The sequence below is a fragment of the Mchenga conophoros genome, linkage group LG13 (assembly GCF_057382185.1).
Source record: "Mchenga conophoros isolate Kocher_MC1m ecotype Shallow Benthic linkage group LG13, M_conophoros_male_GT1.1, whole genome shotgun sequence".
NCBI classification, from domain to species: domain Eukaryota; kingdom Metazoa; phylum Chordata; class Actinopteri; order Cichliformes; family Cichlidae; genus Mchenga; species Mchenga conophoros.
The window spans coordinates 31032235-31047012 of NC_140538.1; the positions used below are offsets into that span (position 1 = coordinate 31032235).

A 14778-nucleotide genomic window follows, 5' to 3' on the forward strand; every position below is an offset into this window, starting at 1 on the left:
GGCCGCTCTGCAGCTGTCACTATAGAAATGCTGTTTCATGAGTCTTTGTGCTAAATGTTCTGTTGGTTTCCCTTTACATTCAGGTTCTGTTTCCTTTTATTTCCATCTACACATACAAACATCCAAAAAATTCCCTTTGCTATGATCATGTGACATCAGGATCTTGATGCTGCATCTCTTTATTAAAATCCAACACCAGATCATTTCTGTTCACATTCTTCCTGAGCTCCATTTGAAAGCTCGACGATGTAAAGCAACTGGCCAACAATCCATAAGGAAAATCCTTCATCTTGTGTCTTTCTGCCTGGAGCTAAAAGACTGTATGTTATAGAGCTCTTCTCCCTGACTTCAGCTCTATGTCGCTCTGTCTGTATTGTAACAGTAGCAACAGTAGCACAAGACGAGGACATACAGTGGGGCAAAAAAGTATTTAGTCAGCCACCAATTGTGCAAGTTCCTCCACCTAAAATGATGACAGAGGTCAGTAATTTTCACCAGAGGTACACTTCAACTGTGAGAGACAGAATGTGAAAAAAAAATCCATGAATTCACATGGTAGGATTTGTAAAGAATTTATCCGTAAATCAGGGTGGAAAAAAAGTATTTGGTCACCTCAAACAAGGAAAATCTCTGGCTCTCACAGACCTGTAACGTCTTCTGTAAGAAGCTTTTCTGTCCCCCACTCGTTACCTGTATGAATGGCACCTGTTTGAACTCATCATCTGTATAAAAGACACCTGTCCACAGCCTCAAACAGTCAGACTCCAAACTCCGCCATGGCCAAGACCAAAGAGCTTTCGAAGGACACCAGGAAAAGTATTGTAGACCTGCACCAGACTGAGAAGAGTGAATCTACAATAGGCAAGCAGCTTGGTGTGAAAAAATCAACTGTGGGAGCAATCATCAGAAAATGGAAGACATACAAGACCACTGATAATCTCCCTCGATCTGGGGCTCCATGCAAGATCTCATCCCGTGGGGTCAAAATGATCATGAGAACGGTGAGCAAAGATCCCAGAACCACACGGGGGGACCTGGTGAATGACCTGCAGAGAGCTGGGACCAAAGTAACAAAGGTCACCATCAGTAACACACTACAACGACAGGGAATCAAATCCCGCAGTGCCAGACGTGTTCCGCTGCTGAAGCCAGTGCATGTCCAGGCCCGTCTGAAGTTTGCCAGAGAGCACATGGATGATACAGCAGAGGATTGGGAGAATGTCATGTGGTCAGATGAAACCAAAGTAGAACTTTTTGGTATAAACTCAACTCGTCGTGTTTGGAGGACGAAGAATACTGAGTTGCATCCCAAGAACACCATACCTACTGTGAAGCATGGGGGTGGAAACATCATGCTATGGGGCTGTTTTTCTGCCAAGGGGACAGGACGACTGATCCGTGTTAAGGACAGAATGAATGGGGCCATGTATCGTGAGATTTTGAGCCTAAACCTCCTTCCATCAGTGAGAACTTTGAAGATGAAACGAGGCTGGGTCTTCCAACATGACAATGATCCAAAACACACCGCCCGGGCAACAAAGGAGTGGCTCCATAAGAAGCATTTGAAAGTCCTGGAGTGGCCTAGCCAGTCTCCAGACCTCAACCCCATAGAAAATCTGTGGCGGGAGTTGAAAGTCCGTGTTGCTCGGCGACAGCCCCAAAACATCACTGCTCTCGAGAAGATCTGCATGGAGGAATGGGCCAAAATACCAGCTACTGTGTGTGCAAACCTGGTAAAGACCTATAGTAAACGTTTGACCTCTGTTATTGCCAACAAAGGTTATGTTACAAAGTATTGAGTTGTATTTTTGTTATTGACCAAATACTTATTTTCCACCCTAATTTACGAATAAATTCTTTACAAATCCTACCATGTGGATTCATGGATTTTTTTTTCACATTCTGTCTCTCACAGTTGAAATGTACCTCTGGTGCAAATTACTGACCTCTGTCATCATTTTAGGTGGGGGAACTTGCACAATGACTAAATACTTTTTTGCCCCACTGTACCAGTATTTCTTTTAGTACTCATTACAAGACAATGTGTTGAATTCACATATACATATATAATTTTTTTAATTTATTTTTTATTCTTTGCAGAATCACAAACTGCTGTGTCGGTGGGCGATGTTCTGATGTTTGCAACTGGGCTAACATCACTGCCACCTTCTGGATTAGATCCACTACCAAGCCTACAGTTCCTGGATGACTCTTTATTCCCGATGGCAAATACATGCTTAAACTCATTGAAACTACCCATGACAACCTCATATTCTGTGTTTAAATCCAACATGGATTTTGGAATTCAAAACTCCCCAGGATTTGGATGTTTCTAGGATGTCTGGCCTTGTATTTCAAACCTGCTGTTGATTTGTTTCTCAAGTTTTTAAGTCAAGATTTTTTTTAAATATGTTATGAATAGGAGAAGGTGGGACATACTAGTGGTACAGCACAAATCCATTTTGGTTTACCAGGTTTATTGTAATTTTATTAGATAACCCAGTCACTTACAGCTGCTTCTTCTTGGCATTACATTGTAAATTCTGTAGGTTTTTTGATACAGGACTTATCCAGAAATCAGTTATGTATTTGAGCGTGTGTTTTTTTTTTATTCTAAAATGTAGGTACATATGTTCAAAGGGGATTTAAAATACAATGGCTTGACTTGATTTGTTCAAATGTTTGACAGTGCTGCTAAAAGTAAAGGCATTTAAAAGTGCACCGTGTTCTACTCTTAAAAGTTGTAATAAACCCACAATACAGTGCAAGATTTGATTTTATTATTTATCGAAATCTTCAGGACTGTATCTCAACTTCCATCAGCTAAACAAGGATCACAATTAGCAAGACATTGCAGTAAGAATGTGCTTTTACAAACACTAACTTAAACTTTTGGCATCTTCAGCCAACTCATGTAGCCTAGTACAAAAATACAGCATATGCTATAGGTTTTGGTAAAAAAAAAAAAAGAAAAAAGGTGGGTTTTTTTTGGGTTTTTTTTTTTTTTTTTTTTTTTTTTGAAATTTGCAATTTCTAATAACTTCATGTAGAGTTCAGTGGCAGACTCCCAGCAGACTGGCTTTTGAAAATGATTTTGCTCCATTACAAAATTCAGATACTCCTGTATGTTTGAGTCCCCACATACAACTACTGACAGCCTAGACTCAAGAAAAGTGTCCAGTTCAGATTGTTGAATCAGGAATCCACAGTCCCTGGAGCCGTATCTGTGGTCAATGGAAGACAATTGCATTAATATATGTTTACACAAAGTAATTATTTGATCATTATTATCCATTACCTGTGGGGTAGGTAGTACAGTTCATTTGGCACGCCTCCTGGACATGAAGCTGTTCTTGAGGGACGAATCCGATGAGTGTTCCACAACTTCACACATTCATCAAGATCCTTCTGAAGCAAAATCTCAAAAGACACTGATGCTCATGACTTCCATTGAAGTATCCAGCGTCTCGAAGATCCGCAAACAGCTCCAACCAAAACTGAGCCCTACAGAAATTGTTTAAAAAAAATTGTTTAGAAATAGTTTAGTTAGTTTACATGGCATCGTTTCACAACATGTCATCGCATGGCACTTTACAGTTCATTTTAACTGAATCATATATAGACTCCAGTCAGTTTAAATGTTTTCTATTGAAAGGGATTGCATACAGGCAAAAATCGAAAACATTTGAGTAATGTGCAAAAGTTCATTTATTTTAGTAATTCAAATTAAATGTGAAATTACCGATATTGACTCATTACATACAAAGTGAGGCATTTCAAGTATTTGTTATAATGTTAATAATTAAGACGTAGAACTTATGAAAAACCTGTTCTATTTGTTTGGGTCCTTTTTGCATAAATTACTGCCTCCATGCAGCGTGGTATGGATGCAATCAGTCTGTGGATCTGTTGAGGTGTTATGGAAGACCAGGATGCTTCAGTAGCAGCCTTGCGGTCTTAGCCACTACACTATGTGACACCCCTTTCATCCACACTTACATTGGACAAAACTTTCTATTAATGTGCTTTGATAGTCTCTGGGAACAGCCAATGTCTTTTAAGGTGTTCTTTATGGAGGGTGTCAATTATGTGTTTTTTCCCCCACAGCTGTCAGGACAGCAGTCATGTCCATCCTGTGAGTCGTCCTAAATTAGAAAGACCATTTAGAGGCTCAGGAACCCTTTGCAGATGATTTGAATTAATTAGCTCATAGTAGAGTGGCACTTTAAGTCTAAAATATTTAACCTTTTCACAATATTCTGGTTTTGAAGTTGGGTTTTCTTAAGTTCAAAATCATAATCATCATAATTACTAAATGGGCTAAAAATGTCTAGTTTGGCAAATAATGAGTATTTAATATCGGTTTTACTTTTTAAGTTGAATTACTGAAATAATAATAATAATAATAATAATAATAATAATAATAATAATGGATTGCATTTATATAGCACTTTTCGAGGCCCTCAAAGCGCTTTACAATTCCACTATTCATTCACTCTCACATTCACACACTGGTGGAGGCAGCTACAGTTGTAGCCACAGCTGCCCTGGGGCAGACTGACTATAAATCAACTTTTGCACAACATTCAAATTTGTTATACCTTTAAATATCAGGCAAACTTAAATGTTATATTTACCTTCCTTTTCGATATATGGACCACCAGGACTCAATTCGCTGGTTATTCGTTGATGAACCAAACATGTGACTGGACTCTCCGCTGAAGTGGTCATCATGATGGTGACGTAGTGCGCACTGAACTGCAGCCATAATGCCGTTTTCTGTCCCACGGTCAGTTCTCAGTCTCATCGGTACAACACCAAGGCTCCCAACACATGACAAGTAATAGTAAGCTATGACCACTGGATTATTATTGGTTGGTCCACATTCTAGCCACAAAACCTTGCGTGAAAATCCATCAATGCACCCTGAAATGGCCAAACCGAATGGTTTGAGCTTGTCATAACCATCAGCATGCCACATGTAGTTGGGTCCCAGCGAATGATAGGTTCTCCTAATGAATCTTCTGCGTGTTCTCATCTGGCATCCATGAGGATTAAGCTCCCGGAGTATTTTCATCACATCATCCCTCTTCACTTTAAGATGATGCTTTTGTTTAAGTACCTGCCACATTGTTCGATACCCAAACAATCGCCCAGGTCCTTGAAGCTCCGCTCTGATTGCGTTAATGATTGTTGTTCTGGAGTGAAAATGTTTTCTTCGGTAAAGTCCAGCATTATTGAGTTTACTTTTGAGACTCCTTAAACTCGTCTTTACACCATGCAAAGTTAACATCATGTCCATGATAACACTATATGAGTGACCTTCGTTGAAATATTTAATGCAGTACTGTAGCTTGTCTGATCCTTCGGCCTGGTCTGTGTCCCGCAAAAGCTCCAGAGACCGTCCACAGGAAGCACAAAAAGGGGTGAAGAGGCAGAAGCTAACGCCACAAAACGGGCAAAACATTTTCCGGTTCTCTATGTAGTGCAGCGAGCACCGTCAGGGTAATGAGGAAGCGCTGTGAGGAGTGCGTTTCTCGACGTTTGTTTACATCCCAAATCACTTTTCTGAGCTACAAATATGGAGTAAGCCTAATCGTTGTGTCACTTCCGGTATTTCAGACAATCCCTTTCCGTCAAGGATTTTTAATTTGTTACGGGTTTTTGTAATTTGTTACGGGTTTTTGTAATTTGTTGTGGGGTTTTGTAATTTGTTGCGGGTTTTTAAATTTGTTGCAGTTTTTTAATTTGTTGCGATTTGCACTTTCCAGCCACCGTAATATACCTCTCCTGTCAAGCCACCAGAGTCACAGCCTTTAAAATGCTCACCTGGAGATTACACAACTTAGATTTGAGCAATAACTTTGTGACATCATGGGGGATTCGTCCATCTTTTGCAGTGTATGGATGTTTTTCCAGTTGCTTTTTTCGTCATTGTCATTTGCACCTCATTTGCACCGTGAAGACCTGTCCAATAAACCTTCCATATGGCTGAAACTGAGCAGGCTGTGTCTGTACAGAGGTAAGAATTGAAGAGGGTGTCTCATGACACTCTCACAAACAAAATCATGGCAATTTAGTAACGCAGTAAGGCAGCTTACGGGAAAGCAACAGTAATCTAATTATAGTGTGCGATAGTAATCCCTTACGTTATTTGTCACTTGAAAAAAGTAATCGGATTATAGTAACGCATTACTGCCCATCTCTGGTCTTTAGTTAAAATAAATAAAAAGTAAATAAATTGATGCCACCAACCCAAACACACATGTCTCTCCTCTTTCTTCCACTCCAGAACAGCTGACTCGGTTACAGTGGTGAGAAGCACTCGTGGAGATCCAGAAAGCCCCTAGTCGCTAAGACCAGGAGCTTCAGGGGGATATTCTTGGCTTTCTGAGGTCCCCCTTCAAAAACATGGAGTCATCATGTCCTCTCAAGACTTCAGCACAATACAGACAGAGCGACATAGAGCTGAAGTCAGGGAGAAGAGCTCTATAACATACAGTCTTTTAGCTCCAGGCAGAAAGACACAAGATGAAGGTTTTTCCTTATGGATTGTTGGCCAGTTGCTTTACATCGTCGAGCTTTCAAATGGAGCTCAGGAAGAATGTGAACAGAAATGATCTGGTGTTGGATTTTAATAAAGAGATGCAGCATCAAGATCCTGATGTCACATGATCATAGCAAAGGGAATTTTTTGGATGTTTGTATGTGTAGATGGAAATAAAAGGAAACAGAACCTGAATGTAAAGGGAAACCAACAGAACATTTAGCACAAAGACTCATGAAACAGCATTTCTATAGTGACAGCTGCAGAGCGGCCCACCTTAATTTGATCTTGCAGGGTTTTTTTCAGCAAAACAAATGCTGCAGACAACCTCAATCATTCTGTTGTGCTTTATTGCTCCAGCCGTCCTGTAAACGAGTCCCATCTTGCGGCCACATTTGGTAATGTTTCTGGAAACTAGCTTTACTATGAGCCAGTGATGATTATTTTTAATGAGACTGTAAGTGTCAGGGCTCTGTGTGCGGGCAGGCGGAGAGGAGGATCCAAACGCAGGACTCAGACACTAACTTGAAACTCAAAGAGCTCAGCTTTATTGCTGGTACGAAAGCAAAACATGAAGTGAACATGGAATATGGAGAACCGAAACACACAGGCATAATCTGATGGCACGACGCGACACCTAGCATGGGAAAACACAGGGCTTAAATACACAGGGTAGTAATGAGGGAATGGGCCACAGAAGGGAGACACAGCTGGGGGAGATCAGGGCTAACGAGACGGGGGAGCTAGGCTGCACACACACTAACATAAGACAAAGACTTTCACAATAAGACAGGAAACAAGAAGTACTAAACCAGATGCAGACATGACACTGAACAGAAACTGCAATACACATGAGAACCCAAAACCTAAGAACTGATCCCTCACCAAGAATAACAGAAATAGATCCATAATGATAATAATAAACAAAGCACCAGAACATCAGAAAACAATCCATAATGCAAAAATAAACCAAAACATAATAAACTCAAAATACTGAACTGAATACTGAATACAGAACCGTGACAGTAAGGTTGTATAGTGCAGATGCAGGCACTGTGGGGTTACCCTTATCAGTGCAGAGGCTGCAGCACTTGTAAACAATCATCCAGTTATTACTATTATTATCATAAACTGTTAGATCTGTTACTACTCCTTCAAGGAGAGGTCTGGACCTTTACCAGGCGTTACCACTGCAGTTCTTTCATTCTTTTGTCAACCATTCTACTGTAGGTATGATGGTGTGCTTGAGAAGTAAACAGTGCAGTCAATATATTTGGTACAACTGCGGTAACAGTTTTATTAATAATAGAATTTTTTTTAATGCAAGTAATGTAATAAAAACATCCATTAGTTCTAGGAAAAATAGAGCTGGCAGACCTCAGTCTAAGGACAATAAAGATGGTGTCAAACTTTGGAAATCACCAACCACCTTACTCAGACTAATATTGTTGATTTGAACACTGCCACCTCAAGCTTCCCTTTCAACTTCTCGGGGTTGTTATTTATCTTTTCAGATCCTTCCAGCAAATGTCTTCTTCTATTATTAATACTGGCACCTAATTACATCATCTAATTAAATTCTGTAATTACACACAGATCTATTTATGTGTATCAGTATTTCTGTATGAGTGCATGGGTACGTGTATATATAGATAACACTATGCATGAATATACATATATTAGTATAGGTATGTGAGCAAAATTGCATCCACATTTGCATCTGTGTAGATGAACATATCAGGCTCATCACAGTTGAGATTTCAATTCTATTTTTCTCCCATCCAGGACAAGCTGTTTATAGCTTTTCCTGTTACCCTTGTACAGTGGGGCAAAAAAGTATTTAGTCAGCCACCGATTGTGCAAGTTCCCCCACTTAAAATGATGACAGAGGTCAGTAATTTGCACCAGAGGTACACTTCAACTGTGAGAGACAGAATGTGAAAAATAAATCCATGAATCCACATGGTAGGATTTGTAAAGAATTTATTCGTAAATCAGGGTGGAAAATAAGTATTTGGTCAATAACAAAAATACAACTCAATACTTTGTAACATAACCTTTGTTGGCAATAACAGAGGTCAAACGTTTACTATAGGTCTTTACCAGGTTTGCACACACAGTAGCTGGTATTTTGGCCCATTCCTCCATGCAGATCTTCTCGAGAGCAGTGATGTTTTGGGGCTTTCGCCGAGCAACACGGACTTTCAACTCCCGCCACAGATTTTCTATGGGGTTGAGGTCTGGAGACTGGCTAGGCCACTCCAGGACTTTCAAATGCTTCTCATGGAGCCACTCCTTTGTTGCCCGGGCGGTGTGTTTTGGATCATTGTCATGTTGGAAGACCCAGCCTCGTTTCATCTTCAAAGTTCTCACTGATGGAAGGAGGTTTTGGCTCAAAATCTCACGATACATGGCCCCATTCATTCTGTCCTTAACACGGATCAGTCGTCCTGTCCCCTTGGCAGAAAAACAGCCCCATAGCATGATGTTTCCACCCCCATGCTTCACAGTAGGTATGGTGTTCTTGGGATGCAACTCAGTATTCTTCTTCTTCCAAACACGACGAGTTGAGTTTATACCAAAAAGTTCTACTTTGGTTTCATCTGACCACATGACATTCTCCCAATCCTCTGCTGTATCATCCATGTGCTCTCTGGCAAACTTCAGACGGGCCTGGACATGCACTGGCTTCAGCAGCCGAACACGTCTGGCACTGCGGGATTTGATTCCCTGCCGTTGTAGTGTGTTACTGATGGTGACCTTTGTTACTTTGGTCCCAGCTCTCTGCAGGTCATTCACCAGGTCCCCCCGTGTGGTTCTGGGATCTTTGCTCACCGTTCTCATGATCATTTTGACCCCACGGGATGAGATCTTGCGTGGAGCCCCAGATCGAGGGAGATTATCAGTGGTCTTGTATGTCTTCCATTTTCTGATGATTGCTCCCACAGTTGATTTTTTCACACCAAGCTGCTTGCCTATTGTAGATTCACTCTTCTCAGTCTGGTGCAGGTCTACAATACTTTTCCTGGTGTCCTTCGAAAGCTCTTTGGTCTTGGCCATGGCGGAGTTTGGAGTCTGACTGTTTGAGGCTGTGGACAGGTGTCTTTTATACAGATGATGAGTTCAAACAGGTGCCATTCATACAGGTAACGAGTGGGGGACAGAAAAGCTTCTTACAGAAGACGTTACAGGTCTGTGAGAGCCAGAGATTTTCCTTGTTTGAGGTGACCAAATACTTATTTTCCACCCTGATTTACGGATAAATTCTTTACAAATCCTACCATGTGAATTCATGGATTTTTTTTTCACATTCTGTCTCTCACAGTTGAAGTGTACCTCTGGTGCAAATTACTGACCTCTGTCATCATTTTAGGTGGAGGAACTTGCACAATTGGTGGCTGACTAAATACTTTTTTGCCCCACTGTATAAACCTTCACAGTCAAGCAGATAGTTGGACCAGTAGCCCACAGTTTGACTTTCCAGATGTCTCCTGTTACTTCCAGATGGGCTGAAGTCAGGTTTGAAAAGTCTCTCAAGTTCAAGAGCTGTGAGTTTCTTTTCCATGTGACACAGGACCGGGGAAAGCAAAGTAGGGTGTTGCTGGAGCGCACTCAGGAAATTAAGTGCTGAAAGACCCTCTTTAAATCTAAAGAATGAGGAGAACTTTTTGTCATTTACCAGTTACATGCACAAACTATGGACACACTTTGAACTTTGGAAACCTTGGAGAATGTAAAACATTTCAGTTGGAAATTATAGAATTATTGTTATGACGGTGTTGTGCATAGTCTCTTCTATAATAGTCTCACCTGTCAATTACAGAGTTTCGAGCAATTATATACCACCGGAGATAGTCAGACACAATGTCTTTCTTTTCCTCAACTGTGGAAACATGCCTTAGACAACCAGCCACCTGTAGCATAGTACTGTGTTTTATGACAGTGGACATCCACTGAACCAGCACTGTCGATCTGAAAAACCCATAAAAATGGACATACACAATGTAAGCTTATGTGTCTGATTTTCATTCCTGTCACGGTCTGGCTGGCAGACCGTGGGGGATGTTGGAGAAAGGACCCAAACGCTGGACTTAGTGGAATGAGCAGTGGGTTTATTTACAGTGAGGTAAATGTACACCATACAATAAATCTCCAAAGTGCTCCCTCGACTCCCGTGACGTGTCTTCCCCTAAGTGCTGGTATTCCGTGCTCTCTGCTCCCGTGCCTACGCACACCCTGTGCGTCCTGCAGTCCCGTGTTCCGCTCTCCTGAGGGAAAAACAACAGACACCGCCGTTATGGCACCAACTCCAGCAGGCATACACTGACCAGTACTTTAAACACTGACATGCAGTCTAACTCAACGATCCTGCGCCGGAGGAAGCTCCATCGCTCTGTTAAGTAGCTCCCCCGACGAGCCCGATCAGAAGCAGGTGTGTGAGAACCTAGGCATGACCGGCAGCCGGCAGGGCCACGCCCATCAGGCCTGCAGGTGGCTGTCCTTCATTCTTCAGTCACACCCGCAGACACCCACACACCCACACCAGCATGGAACACAAGAGCACAGTGCAGCAAACATACATCCAATACACTAATAACAATAATAATAACAATAACAATAATGGTTCACACTGTTCACGAACCCCGAGTCCCCGGAACCGGGTCCGTGACAATTCCTGTTTTTTCCCTACACAAAGAAAGAATATTTTAATTTCATACAGATGAAGAAACTGTAGTTCTATCCTGCATTCAAATCCTGCGCTGTCCTCACCTCTTGTAAAGCTTTCCCTATGTCGTCATCTGTGACTGAGGCAACTGTTGCTTTTACTGAAGTCTGGCCTACAAGATAATGTACCAGCTCTTCTGACAGGAAATGGGGCCCTGGACCACCATGCACAACTGACACAGCTATCATCTTTCCTGCTAGGTAGTAGTCATTCTCCCTTACAGCTGTGAATGAATACAGTAAATGATAAACTCTCTCACACACACACACACCTCTCTCTATCGATCGATCAGAGCCGATCGATGTCAGATCAATCGACCAGATAGACATACTAATGCTGTGTTGAAATAATCCAAAAAAATATTATGAGTTGCTTCTGATAATAATTTAAAAAAATTGATTTACAAGTCCCAAAAATGTTTTTAAATTAAGTTTATCAAACATCTGATCATTGCATACCCTTTGCATTGTAGACGAGGAATCGATGTCCTTCTGGTCCATCAAAAATGGGAAGATCTTTCATGTGTTTCATTAGCAGACTCAAAAACTCTCGTTTTGGGCCACCTGCATCAAGTCCTTCTTCTAGAATGCCAGCATCATCAGTAAATTTAACCAACATGTCATTGGTTTCAGAGTATGACAACCGCCTGAAACCCCTGACTGCTCCATCCCAGACATTTGCTCTTGAGATGTTGAATCTGCTGACACTTCCATGATGAATAGCACTGGATAAGTTTGCAATGATGTCAGGTAGAGTAATGTTAACGTCTTCCCTGTAATCACAAAAATGAAAGACAGAATGCAAGACTATACAATTTAGTGTTGTTATTTGAAGTAGTATTTGATATTTTACAGTGTTTTGGAATCCATCAGTGAAGTAACTTCAACCAGCTCTTCATCCTCGTCCTCAATGCATGGGGCACACAGGTCTGCATATTTACTGTTGAGAAATTATAATTCCAACATTAGAAAAACTTGTGTTGACCCTATAACTATCTTTACCCATTTCACAAACCCAATCCTGTACTGTAGTTACAGGTTTAAAATTACGTATAAGACACAATTTTATTTACCTATAGGGACTCATGACTGGATTTGTTTCGTTTTGGTGATCAAGATCCTCTGTATCAGATATTACAATCTGAAAAACAAGAAAAACAAAGATTGCATACTGTACATAAACATACATAGCATTGTATTATTTCAACAATAGCAAAAAACCTCATGCTGACATAAATTGCCCAAATACCTGACATGGCTGTATGGTAGATGAAGGTCCTGGAGCATGTCTGAAACAGAATAAGAGTATTGGAATTAAAATGTCCAGATAAGAAGCTCATACAGTTTAATATTTTTTATGATACCAACATTATAAAAATGCTATGAAACCAATAAATATTTTTATTAGGGCGGGGCAATAAAATAACAACAATATGTATTGCACTATACTTTTTTCTCAATGGAAATATGAGACTATTGCAATAGAGCTATCCATCCATTTTATATGCTGCTTATTCCTCTAATCCCTCTTTTTTTTCATTGACATAAGAATAGTCAATCAATTCAATTCAATTTTATTTATTTATTTATATAGTGCCAAATCACAACAAAAGTCGCCTCAAGGCGCTTCATAGATACAGAGAAAAACCCAACAATCATATGACCCCCTATGAGCAAGCACTTTGGCAACAGTGGGAAGGAAAAACTCCCTTTTTTAGTTATCTGAAACGAATGTAATATGTTAATACATCTGTCTGTCTGAACGTATGACAGGAAATAAATATTTAAATCAAAACAAGCTTCTGAGGATTTCACATCTTACTTATGAGCAACGGCACATTTAATATGCACAAATCTAGCTGTTTATATTGTGATGTATATCAATATTCCCTGAAATAAAACAAAGAAATATTGTGACATATTGTATTGCCCAACTCTAATATATAGCAGAACAAGCTCTGAAATAACTTACTCCTTCTCTGCATGTTTACCATTAGGGGTACTCTGGTCTTGTGGTTTGAAAACCTAAGATGAAAAATATGCACTTTTCAAAGCTTTCAACAACTTCGTATTGCATTTAGATAGTTCATCAAAATAATAATAATAATTTTTTTAAAGAACATACAATCACACAATGAAAATAATCCACCCATGGATGTTACAGAATTATGATCATTATAGAGAAAAAAATAGAGCACTCAGCCTGGGCCACTCACAGGCCTCTGGCATGGTGGAGGGGGGGGAAAGTACACACCAATGTGTCTGCCTGGTTGAACTCAGCTGTGCTTCTTGATGTAATCACAATCTCAGGGTCTGAGTCTGAGGTACCATCCTCTGCAATCAGAGCTGAGAAAATAAACACATTATTAGTTGTTGTATATGTAAATACATCAAAATATAAAATTAACAAACCTTGTTTGAAGTGGCTCTCTGGGCAAATGAAAAGAGAAATCCTGTTGTAGTTCTTTCCTATTTCCTCTTTGTAGTCTGCCAGTCGGAGTGGCCTTTCTGTCCCAGGCACATTTATCACCTCTGTGCAGTCGGGATACAAAAGGACATATGGTCCTTCCACCAAGTCCTTGTTGAATGTTATCATTTTTTCTACAGCCTGCTTCAGGAGGTCAGGGGCTGTAATTTCGGGGCTAATAAATAAGGGCAGTGTTTTCCCTCTTAGCGGTTTTAAGTCCGTTTGTTGTGACACCATTATTCCTATATTGATCTAGAAACAAATAATAAAAGCAAGATCACTTTAAGAATAATTGCCAAATCCTCGTTTATAAATTTACCTGTGATGGCTTACCTTGACAGGTTTACTCTGTAACTTGAGTTTAAATTTTGCTCCACAGTTGAAGGCTTGACGCTCTTTGGATTTTGATTTTTTGTACTCCATGAACTGCTTGTATGACGGACATGTTTGTTCTGGTTGAATGAAAAACGTTTAACATCAAAACGGGGTTATAAGCACTCTCCATTACTAAACGTAGACGAGAATACAGTATAAGGAAACATAAAAAGAAACCGGAGCCAAAATGGTAAATAAACGTGCTATTTAACTGAAATAGTATAGACTGTCTGAAGAGGAAAAAAAGTGAGTAATATATCAAAATTACTTTGTACAGAATTTTTTGTATGTTTTGATGTCCCTGGGGAGTTTGATCCTTCGGCCTGGTCTGTGTCCCGCAAAAGCTCCAGAGACCGTCCACAGGAAGCACAAAAAGGGGTGAAGAGGCAGAAGCTAACGCCACAAAACGGGCAAAACATTTTCCGGTTCTCTATGTAGTGCAGCGAGCACCGTCAGGGTAATGAGGAAGCGCTGTGAGGAGTGCATTTCTCGACGTTTGTTTACATCCTGAATCACTTTTCTGAGCTACAAATATGGAGTAAGCCTAATCGTTGTGTCACTTCCGGTATTTCAGACAATCCCTTTCCGTCAAGGATTTTTAATTTGTTGTGGGTTTTTGTAATTTGTTGAGGTTTTTTTTTTTTTAATTTGTTGTGGGTTTTTG

General features: G+C 40.4%; 1 protein-coding gene across 1 annotated transcript; it reads right to left on the reverse strand.

Moving 5' to 3' along the window:
- Positions 1-11284: 11284 nt before the first annotated feature.
- On the reverse strand, positions 11285-14174 carry LOC146561545 (uncharacterized). The gene is made up of 9 exons (XM_085295854.1): positions 14073-14174; positions 13685-13991; positions 13527-13618; positions 13245-13297; positions 12522-12561; positions 12346-12413; positions 12126-12212; positions 11732-12045; positions 11285-11496 (listed from the first exon to the last, which is right to left on the reverse strand). Exons 1-9 carry the CDS (start codon positions 14160-14162, stop codon positions 11285-11287), a joined length of 1263 nt encoding a protein of 420 aa, XP_085151980.1. The 5' UTR covers positions 14163-14174.
- Between the last annotated feature and the right edge of the window lie 604 nt (positions 14175-14778).